This window comes from Chiloscyllium plagiosum, chromosome 14 (assembly GCF_004010195.1).
Source record: "Chiloscyllium plagiosum isolate BGI_BamShark_2017 chromosome 14, ASM401019v2, whole genome shotgun sequence".
Classification (NCBI taxonomy): Eukaryota; Metazoa; Chordata; class Chondrichthyes; order Orectolobiformes; family Hemiscylliidae; genus Chiloscyllium; species Chiloscyllium plagiosum.
Window position 1 is genome coordinate 27942883 of NC_057723.1, and position 23435 is coordinate 27966317.

The following is a 23435-nucleotide window of genomic DNA, read 5'->3' on the forward strand; positions in this document are numbered from 1 at the left end:
CCATTAAAACTCATTGTTTTTGTCTAAGTTAGACATTGCTTACAAGAAATCTTGTGGTGCTGTGGGTGGGCATTGGAGCAGGACACTTAGCTAAGTTCAAGACAATCAGGCAGAGTTAACATGACTCTGTGAAAGGGCAATTGTGTTTAATAAAACTGCTTGAGTTTGCGAAGTAACAGGTGTATTGATAAAGTGGATGTATTGCACTTAGATTTCCAAAGGCATTTGATACAACACCACAAGAAAGGTTATTGTAAAAGCTCATGTCATAGAGGGTAGCATGTCAGCATAAGTAGAAAATTGGCTGACTAATAGGGAATAGAGAGTAGGTATTATTAAGATTATTTCATGTTGGCAAAATGTAATGAATGGCATACCACAGGGATCAATGCTAGAATCTCAACTGTTTGCAAATAACATAAAAGATATCAATGTAAGGACCAAAAATACAGATGCTAAATTTGCTGATGACACAAAAGTATAGGCAGGAAAGTAAGATGTAAAGAGCATATCAGGAGGTTAGAAAAGAAATTGCTCAGTTAAGTGAGTGGATAAAGATTTGGTAAATAGAGTAAACTGTGGGAAAATATAAATTGTTCATTTTGGCATGCTGCATAAAAATGTAGTGGTGGAAAAGCACAGCAGGTCAGGCAGCATCTGAGGAGCAGCAAAATTGACATTTCGGTCATAAGCCCTTCATCAGGAATGATTCATTATGCCCAAAATGTTGATTCTCCTGCTCCTCGGACGCTTCCTGACCGGCTGTGCTTTTCCAGCACTACCCTCTTGACTCTGATCTCCAGCATCTGCGGTCCTCACTTTCTCCTACATAAAAAGGAAGTACATTATTAAAATGGTGAGATATTGGACAGGTCTAAGATGCAGAAGGAACTTGTTGTCCTGGTGCATGAATTCCAAAAGGTTGACATGCAGGTACAGCAAATAATTGGAACAAGCCAATAGAATGTCATCAGTTACCTGTCAAGGGAATTGAATATAAAAGTAAAAATTTTATATTTCAGTAATACAGGGCTTTGGTGAGACCACGTCTGGAATACTGTGCACAGTTTTACTCTGCTTATTTAAGGAAGGATATAAAGAAAGCTTACTCGACTAATACCTGGAATAGGTAGGTTGTCTTTACAGGGAAGGCTTGTATCTACTGGAATTTAAAAGGCTTGATTGAAATATATAAGATACTGAGGTGGCTTGACATGTTTATGTAGAGAAGCTGTTTCCTCTTCTGAGAGAATCTACAACTCAGGTTCATGGTTTAAAAATAAGGCGCCTGCCATTTAAAACAGAGATGAGGTGCATTTTTTTTCCTAAGGGAGGGAAGGATCTCTCTTCTTGAAAAATGCACTGGAAGCAGAGTCTTTAATTATTTTAAGATAGACATGAATGGATTATTGATAAACAAGGACATGAACGGATATCAGGAATAGGCAGGATTGTGGATATGAGGTTATCACTAGATCTTACTAAATGGTGGGCCAGACTTGATAGGAGTGACTGATCTAGATCTGCTCCTTAATTGTATGAGGCAGAATGCTTTGGGTTTCAGTCGGTAATTCAGGATCTGACAGTCGCAGAAGATGAATTCATAAAGTGATCAGGCAAGTTGATTGCCAACCTGCAAATCCTGCTAATCTGCCCATGGCAGATGGTAAGAATCGGAGGGTCTCTTGATCAAATCAAGCTTGATGTAGAGAAAAGCCCATCAACATAGCCTCCAGCAATTTGCTGGCAACCTGTTCTAGGAAAAACAAGTGATGGAAACAAATGAAAGATCGTTTTTGTCTGCCTCATGTACCATAAAGCACAGGAGAGATGGAAGGAAGGGTCCATTGTTAAATATCTGTCATATTTCAAATATTTGGCTATGTTCTGCTGCAGTTTAATGGATTGTATAAAGCATACCATTTTGCGACATGAAAAATCATCATAACAAGCAATGAGAAGGACAACTCATTCCATCATAACGCATTCTAGCAAGAACTATGCTGTGTGAAAACTTTATACAGTCCCTGTTAGGGTGTGTTATTTGTAAGACAATTTGGGATTTGGAACATATGTTTACATTTCAGTTTTCATTTGCACATTCTTCACAGTTGACATTTTAATTTTACGGTTGAATTGATGAACTAAACTAACAAAATACTGAAAAAAACAAATCAAATGTTTGGAAATGTTAAATATGTCTACCAGAGGTAATGCTTAACGGGCTTCCCTTTCGTTTTCTTTCTTGATCTCCTCTCATCATGTGGAACCAAGAGTTCTGATAAAGGATCTATTTCCAGACTACCATCATTGGCTCCCTTAATTGACTGCTATGGTATAGGTACTGCAGACATCCATTCAGCCTTCCCCTTTATAAATCTATATTTCCATTTGCTGCACTATGAGTAAAGTTGAGAATTCTACATGAAAAGGGATCATTAAGTAAAGCCCACATCTACCATTCTAAGGCAGAGTGTTCCTGAAATATGCTACGTCACACCAAGCTTATACATAATCCATGTTTAGTATCAGAATCTAGAACCATATCTGAGTAAATATAGAGATAAATTACTGTTACCTTAGATCACAGCTGCATTATCTCATACATATTTCAATTTTCATATTATTAGATTAGATTACTTACAGTGTAGAAACAGGCCCTTCGGCCCAACAAGTCCACACCAACCCGCCAAAGCGCAACCCACCCAGACCCATTCCCCTACATTTACCCCTTCACCTAACACTATGAGCAATTCACCTGACCTGTACATTTTTGGACTGTGGGGGGAAACCAGAGCACCCGGAGGAAACCCACGCAGACACGGGGAGGATGTGCAAGCTCCACACAGTCAGTCACCTGAGGTGGGAATCGAACCCGGGTCTCTGGCGCTGTGAGGCAGCAGTGCTAACCATTGTGCCAACGTGCCACCCACATATTTGTATGTCCTGTTATGCAGCCTTTCTCTCAAATCTAAATCACAATGTGTACCTCTTGATAAACTGAAGGAGGCCAAGAAAACTTAAAGTTTAGATAAGCATAAAATATTTGGTTACAAAATCGCACAAGACCAGGTTATAGTCCAACGGGTTTATTTGGAAGCATTAGCTTTCGGAGCGCTGCTCCTTCATCAGATGGTTGTCTCCGAAAGCTAGTGCTTCCAAATAAACCTGTTGGACTATAACCTGGTGGTTATAGTCCAACGGGTTTATTTGGAAGCATTAGCTTTCGGAGCGCTGCTCCTTCATCAGATGGTTGTCTCCGAAAGCTAGTTGTGTGATGTTGTGTGATTTTTGACTTTGTACACCCCAGTCCAACACTGGCACCTCCACATCATAAAATACTTGAAACTATACATTTGTAATTTGGTACATTACTTAGAACTACTAGTAGGCTCTTGCTTGTCATTCAATACCAGCTTTTCAACATTTTACAGCAACTTGATCAAGTTATTACAGTGCCTCAACAGCACACAAGGGGAAAATAAAATCTAGAGGCGGTGGTAGTAGAGGGAGTAGCAGGGAAAGAAATAATGTGGAAAAAGATGTATAAAGAAATGTGATATATATAGATAGCAAGAAGTCAAACATTATAGAGAATGTTTCAGATTATATTACTTTATGTGGTTGGTTGCACAGCTACTATAATCAACCAACCAGATTATTGGAAGTCAAATGTTTTTGATTTATCTTTTTAATTTCCTATCATTGTTGCATTTATGCAGAACTACCATGAAGAACCCTTACGCATAATGCTAGAAAATGGGAATAAACCAGTAACATAATTGGTTATGCGTTCAAGGAGACAAATAGAAAAACAGGATAAGAGAAAGAGAATCAGCAATAAAACTTCATGACACAAGGGGCACTGACCGAAGTTGGAATACCCACTGGCAAGTTTTAAAGGGTATCAGGTTCAAATCATGCCAACTCTAAAACCTCTTTTGAATGTCAGGATGAAAAGTATTGATAAAAGATAGCTGTACCCATGATATGGAAATCCACAAACAGGTTTCATTTGGCATCATATCTGGAATATTGCCATTGGTGAGCAAGACTTAACTGGCATTAGACACATATGCTTGAGTGTGTTTAATGTTCGCAAAATGGTGGTGCAGGTAAACTGACCATTGTCTACTAATGAAGTAAAAACCAGCCACATAACAGAGATAAAATGCTGAAATGGCCTTCACAAACAGAATACTAGAATATGATGGATAATATACCAATATGATGGATGATATATTCCAAGCTGATGGATAATATACCAATACCATTACCCAAAACAGAAAATTCCACTTTATTATTTTTCACTGTTCAGGAAAGTTGGTTCATGGATTGAAATCAAGCTGAACAATACTAAAAAAAAAGTTGTATTATCTTATTTATTTTAAATAGGTTGACAGCCTATAAGATAATAATTCATTAAAATAACACAGAGAAACAGAATTTATCAACCCATAAATTAATATAATTTGTTCCTGTCAATTCTTGCCTATAACACTGGAGGGTGCTCCTTCTATTTTACTACTGATTTTTAGATTGGTATCTTCATCATACATTGATTTTACTATTAAAGCAGAAAACTTCACAATGAATATAGATTTATATGCTGGAAATTAAGTGCAATTTCGAAGATGGCTGGCCAACAGAATTCTGATGTATTTGTTTTTTGTTCAATGCTCTGGATTCTGGCCATAAATAACCTTACTGTTTATTGTTTGCCCTCTATTGTCTGGCCTATAAAAAATATTACAGCCTTTCAAGCACAGCAGGGGTAGAAAGACACAAAAATTGAGAGTGTTCCTGTTTAATGGGACCACCCAAAAAAGTTTAGTACATGACAAGGAATGTAACTGTTTTCCTTTAATTTCATTGGGTGATTGGGAATATGCGATGGAGATCTAGGAATCTGAACACACAGAGGATTTCCCAAAATAATACTGTATCTGAACTCCCATGGCAATCAGGAGAATGTGACATATTTTCTCACAGGGCAGAGTTTAAAAAAAAATCAAATACTGCTCATTTCAGAAACGTAAGATGACTCCAGCATCTATTCTCGAGGGCAAAAACTGTGACAAAGAGGCAATAAAGCAGTAACATGCTAGGATAGAGATATTATCACCATAAAATCCCTGCAAACCTTCAATCCCAACCATCCTCCCCACAATCCCAACCCAGCTCCACTGCCAGCAGTCCTGATTTTACAGCTGATTGCAGCTCCTTTAGAGACTTACCTTTTAAGACTCCCAGTTGATCAGAAAAACATCCCATTGTCGCCAGCAATATAGAATACCATGATGTAGTTCCACAGGAAATCATGTAGATCAGCATCCACACATGGCTGGCATGCCAACTGGGACCATTTGTATTAAATCCAAAATTACAGAGAATAAGGTTTATATGGAATAGTCTTTTTGACAAATTTTCAATCGATGCCTTCTGTCATGGTTTTGAAAAATAAAATTAACTGACTATCCTCTAAGTTTCCCCCATTTTTGCCCTAAGCCATGTATCACCCTTTGTGATCTCTTTCTGAAAGTGGCTGACAGAAGACACATATAAGGATGTTAGTGATGAGGATTTTTCTACAATCCTCATGGTCCACACTGATACAATCCTCAAAGATTTAACATTATGAGGGAAGAAGTCAAATTCATGTCCCACCACTTCAATACTGCCATGCATTAAAAATGAAAACATTAATGTCTGGAAATAATACCACAGCACAAAAAATTGCCAGAGGCCAGTCTATGTAAATTGTCTGAATTCAAACTTAAGTAATGAAAGTAGTACTACCCAACATGACTGGTTGATAATTTGAACTCTCGACATATCAGTTAGTAAATAAAAAATATTAATCTTATGCCATAACAGGATTGTGATAAATTATTTGTTTTAAGTGCATTTTACACAGGACTATGAATATATCCTCCTTTGACTAGACTTACGGAATGCTGTGTAGAGTTCCTCTAATGTCAACACCCTGTCATTATTGTAATCATCATACTGAAGAAGATCAAATAGATTGCAGTCAAATGGGTCGTTATCAAGCAGATCTTGTGTCATTGCCTGTCAAAACGAAACATGTCTTGAGTGAAATTAAAACAACGAAATATTTAGATTTTATAATCAATTTAGACAAGTATGAATATTTGATACTGAAACCTAATCAGAATCTAGACTAAGAACTATGCTGTGCAGCTCTTCTGACCAAAAAATAGCATATCATTCTTAGCTTTCTGTATCTATCTGTTAGGAGGTTCATTAAAATTTTCTGACATCTCGTGCATCTCTTCTGGTTTCTGAGCAGCAGGTTTTTGGTCTCTTTCTTGGATAAGACTGGGAATTCATTTTACAATGAATCACATTGCAATTAGAAAGCTACATTGAGAATAATTTAATCAGTACATATATCCACTTGATAGCCCTGTACACTCTTTGTTTCAGATAGATTCCAAAGGTTCAGAGGATGATACTTTTGACGGTGTTCAACTTAATATAGGCTTCAACAACTTTAAATTCACTGACTTTTTCACAGCAAAAGTAACTTTTTTTTTCAAAGATTTGACAATAATTCTTCCAGACTGCTATATTATATTATAATACCATAATAATCTTTCCCAGCTCCCACAGCCTATTTTTATTATCATCACAAGTGCACATTCTGTCTATTTTTCACATCCTCTTTCTCACATTCCCACCCTTACATATATATGCATATTAAAGAAATGATGCAGAGTTCCAGCTCAGCTCAGCTCAAACTAATTTTATTCTCCACACATGTCTCTTCTATCTTTTATCAATATTCCCATGTTTTAATCAATGAATAGGAACCCTAGCAAATATTTCCTTGCCTAATGCAGTGATGCCAAAAGGAATCCAGAAAAATCACAGCACAGGAGGTCAATTGACCTGCTGTACCTGTGCTGGATCTTTGAAGCAGCTAACTAATTAGTTTCATTCACCTGCCAACTCCCCACAGGCCTACCATTTTCTTTTTTTATGAGCATATATTCAGCTCTAACTTTGTAAGTCACTATTGAATCACATTCCATCACCCTTTCAGACAAAACACTGAAGATCATAACAACTCTTGATGGAATTCACATGGAAAGCTAATTGGAACAAGGACAAAACTGAAAGGAAGACAGCAGCATGAATGAATGAATCACAATAAATAGGAGCCAAAAATAGTCTGTGCCATTCAATAACTCAATTTGACACATATTGATTCTTATTAATTGGATTAAATTAGAATGGATATCTAAAAATCTATCACTTTTGGTTTACTTAATAGTATTCTTTGAAATAAATAATGTTGCAGGTACCGTTGGAATTTCGAAAGACATTTGATAAGGTACCACATACAATAGTTGTTGATAATCCATGGCAACACAGAGAAGAGGTTGATCAAATGGCAGAAATTAGATAAGTGTTATGGATGATTACTGAATGAGTGAGATGCAAACAATGTGAGTCCCATTGAAGAACTACATATATATTTATATCTTGACATTTTTCTATATTAAGGTGTTATATAAATAAAAGCTACCATAAGTAGGTAGGATCTTTGAAATAGAAGCAGATACAAGCATTAGGTTGCTCTGAGAGGATGTTACAGGTGCTTACTGGACTGCTGAATTTATTTATCTATTGAATCACCAGCTTTGCACTGATTGAGAATTTCTAGCAATACTGGTTGTTAGCCGTTATGCGATCATCTCCTGCTCTAGGAACTAGGAACTCAAACAAGCTGTGTCAACTTTATAAAAGTTGAAGAGCCCTTTCTGTTGGAGACCCTTTGACATGGATGGGTGGACAGAAATTCTCGAATCCAGCAACTATTATTGTTGCAGATGATCTCCCAGACTTGCAGAAATCGATGGAGTTCAAGACTGAAAAATAACCCTATGGTAAAATGAACAGTAAATAAAAGGATGACAGCAAACAGCTAGCCGATTTTAAATCTTTCCAGATTCAATGGAAATAAAACTTGGCAGAAAAGTAAAGTGAGTTGCCAATTCATTACCATGCAATTTACACCCCCATAAAATTTCCTCTAAGGAGGATGTGATTATTCACACTGCTCCAACCACAGAAAAGTCAAGAGAAAACTAGCATTAGAAGAAGCTTTTATTTTAGACTGATGTATTTATATAATAAAGCACAAGGACAGTATTAAATAAGAATGCAGCTATCATTGTGCAAAATTTGTTGTCAAGTTTGTAATAAACTGATAGTTCTTTCCATGGTGACAATAAGATGTTACAACTGGTCTCAAGGAGTTAAGCTGTAGAAGAGTGGAGGGAAAAGATTACATAGAATTCCAGGTCGTAAACATCTTCCATAAGTTACATCAGGAAAGCTATGAGTACATAGACATGGAAATGCATGGAGGGGAGCCCTGGGAATTTCTCTGATGGAAATGTGAGGGCTTCCGTCAGCAAAGAGGTTAACAGTAAAGGAAACGGGATAAAATTTGATCTTCTCTGCTTAAGCCATTTCGGTGAATTATATTACTTTGCTGTGATTAAGTTCACCTAAATTTCACTGCACAATAATAAAAAAAGCAAATCTACAGCCATAACTGCATGACAGAGCTTCAGAATGAGTCAGGAGATTCAATTATGATGAACATTAAATAGATGATAGGGGACTAGTTCAGAAACACCAAATTAAAAAGTTAAAGGTATACTTTCCTCTGCTAATTTTTGTCAAAAAGTAAATGGGACTGTAATAGTTTGGGTTTTCTCATCTAGATTTCAGGATGTCAATGTCAGGAACAAATATGAATTGCAAACTGGAGCTTGGAGACAGTAAGATCTGTGGCACATTCTTCCTGGAGACAGCTTTCTCAATGATAGCCTATGTGTTCACCCTCCAAGCCTGCCTATAATACTACAGTCCCAATGATGGGTACAGCGGGCCTGGAGTCCTGACAGGAACACTGAATTGGCGCTGCAGCCAATCTATTTGGCTACCAACCTATGAGAAATTTTGGAAACTTTCCAGTGGCACGAACATACTTGAAGCCATTCCAATGCGGCTACCCTATATTTTTCTACTTCTTGCTTTTCCTGTCACCTCAAATTTTGTCTCCACTGGTCTGAGATGTTTCCCATTTTAAATTCATATTTAATTTTTTGTTAGCATTAGTAAACAGAATTTAAAAAAAAATACAGTTCCTTGATGATAGTACAGTATTAGACTGATGTCTGATAGGTTTAGGGTGAGAGGGGAAAGATATAAAAGGGACCTAAGGGGCAACTCTTTAACACAGTGGGTGGTATGTGTGTGGAATGGGCTGCCAGAGGAAGTGGTGGAGGCTGGTACAATTATAACATTTAAAAGGCATCTGGATGGGTATATGAATAGGAAGGGTTTGGAGGAATATGGGTCAACTACTGGCAAATGGGACTAGGTTAGGTTAGGATATCTGGTCGGCATGGATGAGTTGGACCAAAGAGTTGGTTTCCGTGCTGTACATCTATGACTCTACGACCCACAGAGTTGGAGTAGTTGGAATTCAAATCCCACAATTTGGACTCAACCTAATAAATTTGGTCATTTGCGAACTATCTGGATTATTGTAAAAGCTCAAATGGTTCAATAATATCCTTCAGGGAAGAAAGCCTGGCAGCCATTATGGTTCAAACAAAATACAACCCCAACTCTACACTATATGTTGAATGCTCTCAGATAACTAGTATAACCAGGGATGAATAAGGAACAGCAGTGTCATTTATATCTCAATAGTAACCAACACAAATAGCCAGTGCCAAATTTTCTGCTTTGTATCAAATCCTCAAAAAGTTGACAAAAATGCATTCCAAATTACAGTCTTTCAAACTCAACACAGACAGTGAGACTGAAAGAGGGAGAGAGAAATAAATATTTGTATTTATACAACATCTTTCGTGACAATTGATCAAATATGTCACGGCCAATTAAGAACTATTTGAAATGTAGTCATACGGTATAGTGTGAACTATGACAGCCAGTATGTGCACAGCAATCTCCCACAAATGACAATGTGATAATGACCAACATTTTTTTGTGAGATGTTGATTGAGGAATAAGGTCGGAAGTCACACTACACCAGGTTATAGTTCAATAGATTTATTTGAAATCATGAGCTTTCTGATGAAGGAGCAGCACTCTGAAAGCTTGTGATTTCAAATAAACCTGTTGAAGTATTACCTGGTGTTGTGGGACTTCTGACCTTGTCCACCCCACCCCAACACCAGCACCTCCACATCATGATTGAGGAATAGATATTGGCAAACACACTGGGGCCAACTCCCTGTTGATTTTTGAAATAGTGCCATGGGATATTTTAAATCCAGCTGAACATGCCAATGGGATCTTAGCTTTACATTTCATTTGAACAGCGCTGTGCTCCCTCAGTACTGCACTGGAATGGCAGTCCTGAAGACTATTCAAGCTCTGAAATTAAACTTGAACATGGATCTCAGGTATTGGAGTGCTATCAATTATGTGAACACTCCAAAGAGGATTTAACAAGGAACTAAAGTCAAATAAATAACTCACCAACATTTTACATTGAATTTCACAGAGCACAACACCCACCTGTGCCAGTTCACTGTTGTCTATTAGGCCGTCCCCACTGGTGTCAAAGTACTTGAACATATTCTCCACCAAAACTCTCTTCAGTGTTGTTGTCTCCATCGTAATATTTTCTTCTTGGAAATACCTTCGACTCTGTAGGTCCAGCAACATGCTTTTCAGTCTACTGTAGTCTGCCAATTTGCACTGTCCACCTATAGAAAAGGCAAAATATTCCAAATGAGTGTATTTTGTTGCAGATTAGGTGAAGACACAGATTAGGAACTTCTCACTTTTAGATTAGGTCAAAGGTCAGATTTGCTTTAATAGATTGAAATTATTCTCCCTCCACTTTCTATATCATTCAGGAAGAGCATCTAAGTTTGGGTGCTACAGAATATTGGGTTTGGTGTAAAATGCTTTGTGCAGTAATGACTATTGCAGGTCTATGCAAATGATAGTTTTATTTATTGATTGTGGCTGTCGTGGTGAATATAAAAAAAAGCATGAAGTCATTCGCAAACACTTTCTGGTGGTGGCATTGTCACTAATGCAGCTTCTTGGTCACTGGATAAGTTAGAAAGTAGACTAGCAATATATTTAACATTAACTTTTCAGCAATAGCACCAGATTAAAAAGTTCAATTCAAAATAAACTAATGGATCAATCTAATTTTCATGTTACTTTTGGATGAATTTATGGTAAATAAATTCTTTCCTATTGAAAGGCTTGTGATATTATCGTTAGACTATTAGGCTGTTAACCCAGAAACTCAGCTAATGTTCTTGGGACCCTGCTTCAAATCCTGCTACTTGAATGTCAAATGTTGGAAAAACATATCTGACGCATTAAGGGCTTTAAAGGAAGGAAATCTGCCATCTTCACCTGGTCTGGCCTACAAGTCACTCGAGAGCCACAATAAAGTGCTTGACTCTGAACTGCCCTCTGAAATTGAGCCACTCAATTCCATCAATTGCTACAAAATCTCAGCAAAGATATGAAACCAAATGGACCACTTGGGAATCAATCCAGACATTGGAAAAGACAACAGCAGAAACAGCCCTGCTGATCCTGCAAAGTCCTCCTTGTTAACAAGTCCTCCTTGGGGACTAGTGCCAAAATTGAGAGAGCTGTATCAGAGTAGTTTTGCAACAGTCTTATGCAGTCATACTCACAGAATCATACCTGACAGGCAGTGTTCCAGACACAACCATCACCACCCCTAGATATGTTCTGTCCTACAGTCAGGAGAGAACCAGGAGAGGTGGTGACACAGTGCTATACAGGTCAGGGGAAGCGGGGGAAGGGAAGGATGGGAAATTGCCTTGGGAGTCCAGCATTGACTCTGCACCCCATGAAGTCTCCTGGTTTCAGGCTAAAGAAAGGTAAAGAAACCTCCTATTGCTTACCACATACTGCTCTCCATCCGCTGATGAATCTATATCCCTCCATGTTGAACAATACTTAAAAGGAGCACTGAGGGTGGCAAAGGTACAAAATGTACTCTGATTGAGAAGCTTCAATGCCCACTACCAAAAATGTTTCAGCAGCACTACTACTGATTGAGCTGGTCGGGTTCGGAAGCACAAAACTGCTAGACTGGGTCCGCAGCTGGTGGTGAAGGAAGCAAGAAGAGGGAAAAACATACTCGAGCTCATCCTCACTAATCTGCTGGCTACAGATGTATCTGTCCATGACCGTATTGGTAAGTGTGACTTACTGTACACAGTCCTGAGGGGAAAAGCCCCTGCCTTCACTTTGAAAATACCCTCCAGCGCTGTGTGTAGCACTGTCACCATGCCAAATGGGGCAGACCTCAAACAGATCTAGCAACTCAAGATTTGGGCATCCTTGCGGTGCTGCGGGCCATCAATTGCAGCAGAATTATACATTAACCCAATCTGCCCAGCATATCCCCTACACAACCATCACCACTAAATGAGGGAGTTGATGCTCCTCCATAAATACCAATCTTCAGTCAATTCAATTCATTCCATGTGATATTAAGGAGGAAATGGATACTCAAAGGCTGTGGGCACTACAACATTCCGGCAATAGCACTGAAGGCTTGTGGTCCAGAATTTGCTGCTCTCCTGTCGAAGCTCTTCCAGTATAGTTACAAAACTAGAATCTACCTGACATTGTGGAAAATTGTTCAGGTATGTCCTGTACATAAAAAGCAGGATAATCCAATCCAGACAATTACCGCCCCATCAGTCTACTCTCGATTATTAGTAAAGTGATAGAAGGTATCATCAACAGTGCTGTGAAGCCGGATCTGCTCAGCATTAACCTGCTTATTGATGCCCACCTTGGGTCCAGTCAGGGCCACTCAGCTCACTACAGCCTTGCTTCGAACATGGACAAAGAGCTGTATTACGGAGGTGAAATGACACTGACAGCCCTTGACATAAAAGCTGCATTCAACCAAGTGTGGCATAAAGGAGCCCTATTAAAACTGGAATTGATGTGTTTGGGGATAAACTCTCCATGACTTGGAGTCATAACTGGCACATTGGAAGATGGTTGTGATTAGTGGAGGTCAGTCATCTCAGTTCTAGGACATCTCTGCAGGAGTTCCTCAGGGTAGTGTTCTAGCCCCAACCATCTTCAATTGCTTTATCAATGACCTTCTCTCGATCAGATTCTCAGAAGTGGGGAAGTTTGCAAATGATTATGCAAAGTTCAGCATCATTCACGACTCATCATATATTGAACCAGTCCATGTTTAGATTGCCCTGAAGAAGCCCTGAAGAAGGGCTTATGCCAGAAACATCGATTCTCCTGTTCCTTTGATGCTGCCTGACCTGCTGCGCTTTTTCAGCAACACATTTTTAAGTTCTGATCTCCAGCATCTGCAGTCCTCACTTTCTCCATGTTTAGATTGCAACAAGATTTAGACAATATTCAGGCTTGGGCTGACAGTGGCAAATACATTCCTGCCAAACAAATGTGAGACAATGACCATTTCCAATAAGACAATCTAATCACTGCTGCTTGACATTCAATGCTCTTACCATTGAAGCCCCCATTATCAATATCCTGGGGGTTACCATTGACCAGCCACTCTACTGAACTCACCATATAAACACAATAGCTGTAACAGCAGGTAAGAAGTGGTGAATAACCCATCTCTTGACTCCCTAAAATCTGTCCTTCATCGAGAAGCCGCAATTTAGAAATGTGATGGAATACTACCCACTTGCCTGATGGATACAGCCCCAACAACACTCAAGAAGCTTGACACCATCCAGCACAAAGCAGCCTGCTTAACTGACACCACATCCATAAGCATCCACTCCCTCCACCACCAACACTTAAGAGCAGCAGAATGGACTATCTACACGATGCATTGCAGAAATTCAAAATAGGCCCTTAGGCAGCATCTTTCAAACCCAGGATCATTTCCATCTAGAAGGGCAGCAGATAGATGGGAACACCACTACCTGCACATACCCCTCCAAATCACTCACCGTCCTGACTTGCAAATATATCACTGTCCCTGTTGCTGGGTCAAAATTATAAAGGCATTGTGGGTCAACGTATAGTACCACCACCTCCTCAAAGACAACTTTGGGACAGACAATAAATGCCAGTCAGCCAGAAATACCCATGTCCATGTTTGAATTTTTGAAAAGTTCTTAAAATGGCAATTATATCTTTCACATCTAAATGATTCAAAGCATATTAAAATCACTGAAACAACCTTTCAATTTAAATAAAAAAGTTACCCCCCCTTTTAGATTTAATCCCATCTAGAATTAAGAAAATGAGGAAACTGCTTGGAAAATCAGACAAAATCAAACCCAAAGAGGGTGGCTTTGGTTTTGAAATGGTGGATTAAGAAAACACAACAGCCTGAAGACCAATTTGAAGCACTAATCTACATAAATTAACATAATAATAACCATACATAAATTACAGCACTATATCTATGATTATTAATTGGTTATTGGTGTGGTTTCGAACAAGTAACACATTTTTAAAAAATAGATCTTCAATTTATTTATTTAATCTTCCAGTTAGTGGAGGGTATTAGATTATTCGCAGTACAAGTCACAGGTTCTCTAAAATGATTTATTGCCCCTTTCTTATCACAACAGTGCGTTGCTGTTCTGTTGAGTGTGTTTTGAAAAAAATATTTTTTTAATCATCACTGTTGGCATGAGAAGTGACATAATCTTAAATGCACTGTTGCTATAGGAAACCAACAATGTGACTTTTTAAAGTGTGTTTGAGAGAGGACAATTTATATTACAATGACATAACCTTCATTATTTGCAGAGATTAGAATAATTTGTGGTTCTTCCTCTGTTTACAAAAAATGCTGATGAAATCCTTTATTGAAATACCTTGTCATCACAAAAAAAGAAGTAAGCTTTTATTCTCAGTACATGAGGCTATTTAGCCCTTGACTTTATTTGACTTCCAATTAAATCATGGTTGGTCTATATTTAACTCCATCTATTTGTCATGGTTCTATAATCCTCAACAACTTTTGAGACCATGTGTGAAAGACCAAGTACAATCCGATATTATCATGCAATATCATTAATATTCAGAAGCTTTCATTGGCAAAAGATCAATTATTCCTCATCTTGAAAATTCCATATACAGCTACTTTCCTTTCTCCATTCCTCTTCTGGGGCTTTTGACTCATCAAGTTGCTGAACAAAGAGACCTTGGAGTGCAGGTTCAGAGCTCCTTGAAAGTAGAGTCGCAGGTAGATAGGATAGTGAAAGAAGGCATTTCGTATGCTTTCCTTTATTGGTCAGAGTATTGAGTACAGGAGTTGGGAGGTCATGTTGCGGCTGTACAGGACATTGGTTAGGCCACTTTTGGAATACTGCATGCAATTCTAGCCTCCTTCCTATTGGAAAGATGTTGTGAAACTTGAAAGGGTTCAGAAAAGATTTACAAGGATGTTGCCAGGGTTGGAGGATTTGAGTGAGAGGGAGAGGTTGAATAGGCTGGGGCTGTTTTCAATGGAGCATCGGAGGCTAAGGGGTGACTTTACAGAGGTTTATAAAATCATGAGAGTCACAGATAGGATAAATAGACAAAGTCTTTTCCCAGGGATGGGGAAGTCCAGAACTAGAGGGCATAGGTTAGGGTGCGAGGGGAAAGATATAAAAGAGACCTAAGGGACAAGTTTTTCATGCAGAGGGTGGTACATGTATGGGATGAGCTGCCAGAGAAAGTGATGGAGGTTAGTACAATTGCAACATTTAAAAGGCATCTGGATAGGAGTATGAATAGGAAAGGTTTGGAGGGATATGGCTGGGTGCTGACAGGTGGGACTAGATTGGGTTTGGACACCTGGTCAGCATGGACGAGTTGGACCGAATGGTCGGTTTCTGTACTGTACATCTCCATGACTCTAATTACAAAAGAGACCCTTCAACCTGTTGAGACTGCAACAACAAAAATTATTTTAAATCTACACTGGTCTCACTTTCTAGCACATGGCCCATAGCCTTGAATGTTATGACACTGACTGCTCATCCAATTACTTATTAAAGGTTGTGAGGTTTCCCACCTCCACTACCCTCCCAGGCACTGCATTCCAGATTTCAACCATCATCTGGGCGAAAACTGTTTTCCTCAAATCCCATTTAAATATCCTGCCTTTCACATTGAAATGATACCCCCCTATAATTGACCTGTAAGCCAAAAGGGAACAGTAGCTTTCTATCCACTCTGTCCATGCCCCTCATAATCTTATCCACCTTAACCAGCACCTCTCTCAACCTTTTCTGCTCTAAGAAAACAACCCAAGATGATCCAATCTCCCTCCATAACCGAACTGCTCTGTCCCAGGCAACATTCCAGTGAATCTTGTCTGCACCCCCTCGAGTGTAATCACATCCTTCCTTTAACGCAGTGACCAGACTGCACACAGTATTCCAGCTGTGACCTAACTAGAGTTCTGTTCAGTCTAAAATAACCATCCTGCTCTTATAGTCAATATCATGACTAATAAAGCCATTATGTGGAGGAGCGGGTGTTTAACTGGGGTGGACATTGCTCAACAATCACATGACGGGGTGTTCTGCCCAATGGGGGAACATTTTTGTGGTCCAGGACATTTGGTCTCAGATCTTCGGGTGACCATCCTCCAAGGCGGACTTTGGGAAAAGCAACAACACAAACTAGCTGAGCAGAGGCTGATAGCCAAGTTTGGGGATGGCCTCAACTGGGACCTTGCATTCAGGTTGCACTACAGGTGACCCCGTTGCACCACACACACACACCCTCTGTCATACACACACACATACCCTCTCATAGACTTTACTCCACACACGCACACACACACTTTACCAAGCTTTCGCACATGCAAACACACACTCTCTCACGTGCACTCCCATGTGCACACTCTCTCTTGCTCACTCTCTCTCATGCATGCGCACACACATGAGTCTGTGGGGTGAATGTGCAGAATTATATTGTCAGATACATTCTGTTTTGCTCAGAAAATGCACACAATCTGCAGGCAGTCAATACATGCAATATTTTGGAAATAGGACCAGTCTGACTCAAGATTGGGAGATAGAGAGACTCTAACCTCACACCTTTAATGCATTGTCTGAGCTGAGATGTCACCTATTATAAAACCTTAAGTTATTGAGAAAAGGTGACCTAAAAGTAGTTCTGGGATTTACATATTAATGAACCAAAACCTGTAACTTATTCTAAAAGATGAAAGACTTAACAACAATCCAGGTTTGTTCAATATATCATTTCAGTTGCATGACACTGTAATGTTTTGCTATAAATTCTGTCTTATGGTCTCTGAAAATTGGTGCTTCCAAATAAACGTGTTGGACTATAACCTGGTGTTGTGTGATTTTTAACTATGACCGATAAAGACAAGTGTACAATTTGCCTTCTTAATTACCCTATTAACTTGTCTTGCCATCTTCAGGGATCTGTGCACAAGCATCCCAAATTCCTTCTGTTCCTCTGAGCTTCTGAGTGTCCTGCCATTCATCAAGTACTCCCTTGTCCTGGAACTTTATCCAATGTGCATCACTTCACAATCTTCCACTGATCTGCCCAACTTGTCTGATCCTCCTGTATCCTAAGACCTTCTCCCTCACTGTTAACTACCTGGCCAATCATTTCATCTGCAAACTTGCTTCTCATCAGCCCCACAATTTCTTCAATATCATTTATAAGTATTAAGAACAATAAAAGATCCAGCACTGATCCCCAGAGACGGTCACTGGACACTGGCCTCCAATCACATAAACAGCCTTCTACCACCATCCAGTGTCTCCTACCAGGAAGCTAATTTTGGATCCAATTTGTCAAAGTTCCTTGGATCGCATGTGCTTTTTGTCTTCTTTATCAGTCTCCTATGTGGGAACTTGTCAAAGACTGTGCTGAAATCCAGAGAAACCACGTCAACTGCATTATTCTCATCTAGACACCTGGTCACCTCCCTGAAAAATTCTAACAATTTCTGACAAAACCATGATAACTATCAAATCTTGCATCTCCAAGTGGAGATTAATTTTCTCCTGTGGTTTACTGATCATTGATGTGATACTCACTGGTCTGCACTGCCATGGTATCTCTACCACCCTTCTTGAAAAGTGGAACTACTTTAGCTGTCCCCCAGCCCTTTGGCACTTGCCCTGTACTCATAGAGAAATTAAAGTTTGAGGTCACACCCCCTGTAATTTCCTCCCTTGCCTCACATAACAGTCTGGGATAGAACTCATCCGGCTTTGGTGATTTGTCCACTTTTAAACCAGCCAAAGCCTCCAATAACTCCTCACTTATTATATCCATCTGCTCAAAAACATCATAATATTCTTCCCAAATCTGTACCTACATCGTCCTTCTCCAATGTGAGAACAGATTCAAAAGAACTTGTTTCACACCCTACCCATATCCTGTGACTTGATGCACAGATTACCCTCTTGATTCCTAATGGGCCTTACTCTTTCTGGTTGTCCTCTTCACCTTAAAATACTTAGATTATCTTGGGATTCTCACTAATTTTTACCTGTCAGTATTTTCTTATGCCCCCTCTTTGCTCTCCTAGTTGCTTCCCTCATACTCTCCATACTCCACTAGGGTTTCTATTAATTTGCTCCATTTATACCTATGGAAAGCCTTTCTTTTCCTATTCTTCAAGTTCTCAATATTCCTGGACATCCAGGGTTTTCTGGTCTTGCTACTCTGACTTTCATTCTGAAATGAAACATTTTACTTTCTCTATTTCCTTTTCAAATGCCCCTCACTGTTCTGCTATAGATTTTCCCACAAGTAGCTGTCCCCACTCTGTTTTGATCAGATCTTGCCTTATTTCAATAAAATCTGTCTTCTGAGAAGTTGCCCAGGAGCAACTGTTCTCTCAACCCCATCCCTGTAATGGCTACAGCATTCTAATTCCATGTATCAATCCACACCCTTAATTCAAATCTTACCTACTATATTCTTAGCAGTAAAGTGGAGGCTATCCAGCCTCACCTTAATCTCCTTGAAACATAACATAGCTCAACTTCCTCTACTTTGGTTTCTTTATTAAAGTGTGTTGTGTCTTTATTGTACTCATACTGGGTCCCCTTCCCTTGCTGAACTAGCTTAAATTCCTCCCAGCAGCCATAGCAAACCGACTCGCTAGGATAACGGTCCCATTCTGGTTCTGGTTCAGACTATTATGTCTATAACTGGTCTCATCTTTCCCAGAAACATTCCCAGTGATCGAAGAATCAAAAGCCCTCCCTCCTGCTCTCTTCTAGTTTCTCATGTTGGAACATAGGCTAAAAATATTGGGCTACAAACAGTGTCCTCCACAAGTGATTATTATATGTGTTCCTACATAAAAATCGAATTTGTTAGCTCTTGCCGTTTGAAAATCTGTGAATATAACGCAAGATGGTTGGAAGTAGATATTTTCAATTAGCAATGTTAGGCATAATTTAACTGGACATTTATATGGGGTCTATCATTTCAGTTGACTGAATAGCTGATTTGCAATGCTGAGCAATGCCAACAGAATGGGTTTAATTCCTACACCACCTGAGGTTATCGTGAAGGATTTTCCAACTTAATCTCTCCCCTTGACTGAGGCATGATAACCCTTAGGTTAAACCACCACCAGTCATTTCTCTAATGAGAGAGCAGCCCCATGGCCTGACAAGACAATGGTGACTTTGCACTTTAATGAGAGAACACTAACAGACTGCATTATACATAATCATTTACATGGCATTATAAAAGAATACATCAGACAGAACCTTATACTGAGGCTCCCATTCCAAATAATCTGACATGGTTATGAGGTAGCTCCTTTCGCATATGCTCAGTAGCTATGCCCATGCTATATGGTCCTCAAATTATTTTATGGTACCCCATTTAATCACAACTCTTTAACCATGAATGGTTAACACTTCAAGCTTTCCCTCTCTGTGCTTCACTGCTTAGGTGGGAGGTTAAGGACAGTCACACAATGCTTCCTGTCACCACTGAAATGCTCCTCAGGTATTTCCATGCTTCAAGGAGGGATTACTGGGCTGGTCTTATGGCGTATCCATAATACCGAAATGTTGCTTGGCACTTATTGCCATTTGTCTCTGGTTCCATGGGTCTGGTCACTGTTACAAAGACTACACTCTTATGAATGAACATTAACAGACCTTTCTTAGACATAACACTTTACAAGGCATTGTGAAAGGCACTTTACAAGGCATTCTGCTGTGAAGTAAAAATCTCAGATCCACATTATCTGACATCACTATGACAGTTCAATTCGCACATGCTCAGTAGCAAGTCTGAGAAAAAGAGATGTAGTTAACCCTTTAATCTACAAATTGCGATTGCAGTCAGTCCTTTAGATTCTGGAATTCTACATTACTGCAGTCAGTTGCTAAGCCTGTCAATATGAGAAAATTTTCTAACTCTTTTTCAAAACCTACAGTTTTGTCACGTTGGTGAAACCAAATGTGAGCTTGGACAACACCCGAGCTTTGACAAACACTCGGCTCATAGATTGATGGACAAGGATTGGACTTCTTGAGTGAATTGAAGCTGAGACCAGGGGTGGGTAGGTGCGAAAATGTAGCACTATTGACTGGTGTTCCAATCTTCTGATTCTATCCCACCCCCAGGTGATCTTTCTGAAGACAGGATGGTGAGGCTGGCAGGTAGCCAATTCAGTTCTTTTGCTGACCACAGAAGGCCAATTGAAGAAGGTTGACTGGGATTGTTCAGACAGTTTGCAGATTCCCAGAGGTGGCGAGGAAGAGTTTAGCTTCACAGAGATAGTTTATCAGCTACACACCTTGGGGTCAGCAGGCTAAGCCCCCTACTTGCCTGCATTGGTGTAGCAGCATCTTGCTGCTCTGGAGAAGGACTCCCTACCCCTAACTTCTTTTCCAGTGATGGCCAGCGTGCAAAGGCCATATTTCATTTAAATTTTGAAGAAGGAGGAGGAGAGAGGAAACTGTAAAAGAAGACAGCACAGTGGTTCAGTGGTTAGCACTGCTGCCTCACAGCACTGGCGACCCGGGTTCGATTTGACCCTCAGCCGATTGTGCGGAGTTTGCACATTCTCCCCATATTTGAACTGGTTTTCTCTGGGTGCTCTGGTTTGGTTTCCTCCTGCAGTCCAAAGATGTGCAGGTTTGGTGGATTGGCCATGTTAAATTGCCCATGGTGTCTAGGGATGTGCAGCTGGGTGGATTAGCCATGGGAATTGCAGGGTTACCAGGACAGGATTCTGGTGCGATGCTCTTCGGGAGGGGGGTATCAATATGAACTAGAAAGGCTGAATGGCCTGTTTCCGTACAGTAGGGATTCTATGATTCTATGACTTTCAATGCATAGAAGGACTTACTCCAAGATAGTCATGCCTGGATCTGCTCTGTATATAATGTACATCATTCAATAAACAGTTCTGGCTACAAAGATCTGCTCCATATACAGCTTTTGGTACACTTACAAATGGTGGCAAAAGTAAAATGAAAGAACTTGTCTTGGAGCTATTGGAATGGCATCTGGTGGTACCCAGACTGATGTAAAAAATTGGAATAAAGGCAAGCAACAGGAACAGCTATGTTCCATTCCTAAAGCAGGATAATTCAATTCTCTGTTTTGATGGTTCACAAAGCAGAGTAATGCTAACAATGCAAATTCAGAAAGGAGGGGATTTCCGTCCATTATCTCCACAAAAAATCAGATCGCATAGCATGAGACAAAAGGGCAAAATTGGAGAGGTATGGATTATTGCCACATTCCTGCCCCAGAAAAATTTACAGGGTACAAAATATAAAATTCAATGTAACTTGGGATCCCTAAACAAATTTCAAATCAGTTTTGTGAGATACCACATTCTCCTCAAGCCAACCTCTCACTAATGACAGACACCAAGTGCAGAATTCAGTATAAATATTACACGTCTCAGATTTTTCTGAGCTATGAAACAGTGTAAATACTCCAGAAAAAAAATACAGTTGTAAATTACAGCTTTCAAAATCCAACTATTTTGTTATTTGTAAAAGGAAGATAATGAGATGAGAACCAGCACACGTATCTCTGCCGTCTCCCCTTCTCTCTCTGGCTGCTGTAAGTAATCATGATACTCACATTTTCTAAAGGTGAACTAAATGGGTAAGAAGCAAGTGAAACAACTGTGGACTGTTTGCAGAAAAATAATCAACATTTCTTACATGAATTCAATTTCAATGGAGAATCTAATCTGGAGACATTACTCAACTTTGTCACCTGAGCAGTAAACTGATATAGCAGATTGCCAGCTTCTTGAAAGACCTGAGCAGTTTTCACCCATTGAGTGATTGAATCAGAGCTAAACACCATTAGCGAGAATTGGAATAGTGATGAAAATGTTAATAGTTTTCACACCTTCGTGGTCAAAAGGATAATGGTCTGTAACAGTCATGTTTGCTTTGAATTTTCCCAACTCTGAACACTGGCATTTATTGAAGCTACACACATTCAAGTTTTAAATGTTACTCTGCCATTAAAGCATCTTTATTGCAACGGACTCCTGATCAAGGAGAATCATATTCATTGAAGAGAAGTCTCCTTTGTATAAAAAGAAAATCTGACTTGCTATCATTGCAACAGTAATACCAGACTTCATTCCAGAATCTTTAAAAGTCTTTAAGATGTGTACCTGGAGAAATGAAACCACTTTTGTTTTTTGAGTGAATGATTCTTCTAACTAGCATGTATCTCTAGAATTACTCCAGTGTACACTGTACCTAACAAAGTTTCAGTGAAAGGAAAATGAAATTTTACAAGTGATTATTCATCATTAATTTTCATTTCAAAGAAAGGTTTAAGGGATAATTTTGTGACAACATTATAACAGTTGTCTGATGGGCGTTGGGTCAATTACAAATAACTCTGAAGAATACCTAAAAATATGTTTTAACATTGGAACAAATACTGAGAAACTTAAAGGAGTGGCGGAATGGGGAAAAGAAATCTGTAGGCAGACACCCGAACTGAAAACAACCTTCGCTGTCTCCAGAGTAATCTGCACATTGTGGTGAGTTTGAGGATCTGATTTCTAAAGTGGGGATAATGGCTTTTTGCTTGTCAGCTCTGTGAAGATTAACTATTTTTTAAGGATCAGACACATAGTTTTAGCACTGAGTCAGAACTGCATTTCCACGAAATCATATGATTTAGCTAAATGACTAAGCAAACTACCTGGAGAGATAATAGTTGGAGTGTTTACTAAGTTAGCATTTTACAACCCTGAGAAACACAGAAGACCAGAAGCAGTTTCAGTTCAGAAGGAAAAAAAAATCCATGTTAGCCATTACTAGACTTGCCGATTAACAGCCTCAATCTCGTCAAAGTAAATTGATTTTACCTCAGGAGCT

At 39.4% G+C, this 23435-nt stretch overlaps 1 protein-coding gene across 2 annotated transcripts in view; it reads right to left on the bottom strand.

The window, feature by feature from the left end:
- LOC122556579 (follistatin-related protein 5-like) overlaps positions 1-23435 on the bottom strand; it is a 563792-nt gene that overhangs the window by 209293 nt on the left and 331064 nt on the right. For both annotated transcript variants that reach the window (XM_043703426.1, XM_043703425.1), the window contains exons 5-6: positions 10594-10784; positions 5952-6072 (exon numbers count right to left, since the gene is read on the bottom strand). In XM_043703426.1, the coding sequence (XP_043559361.1) occupies positions 5952-6072; positions 10594-10784 (312 nt within the window). The remainder of the gene's footprint in view (positions 1-5951; positions 6073-10593; positions 10785-23435) is intronic.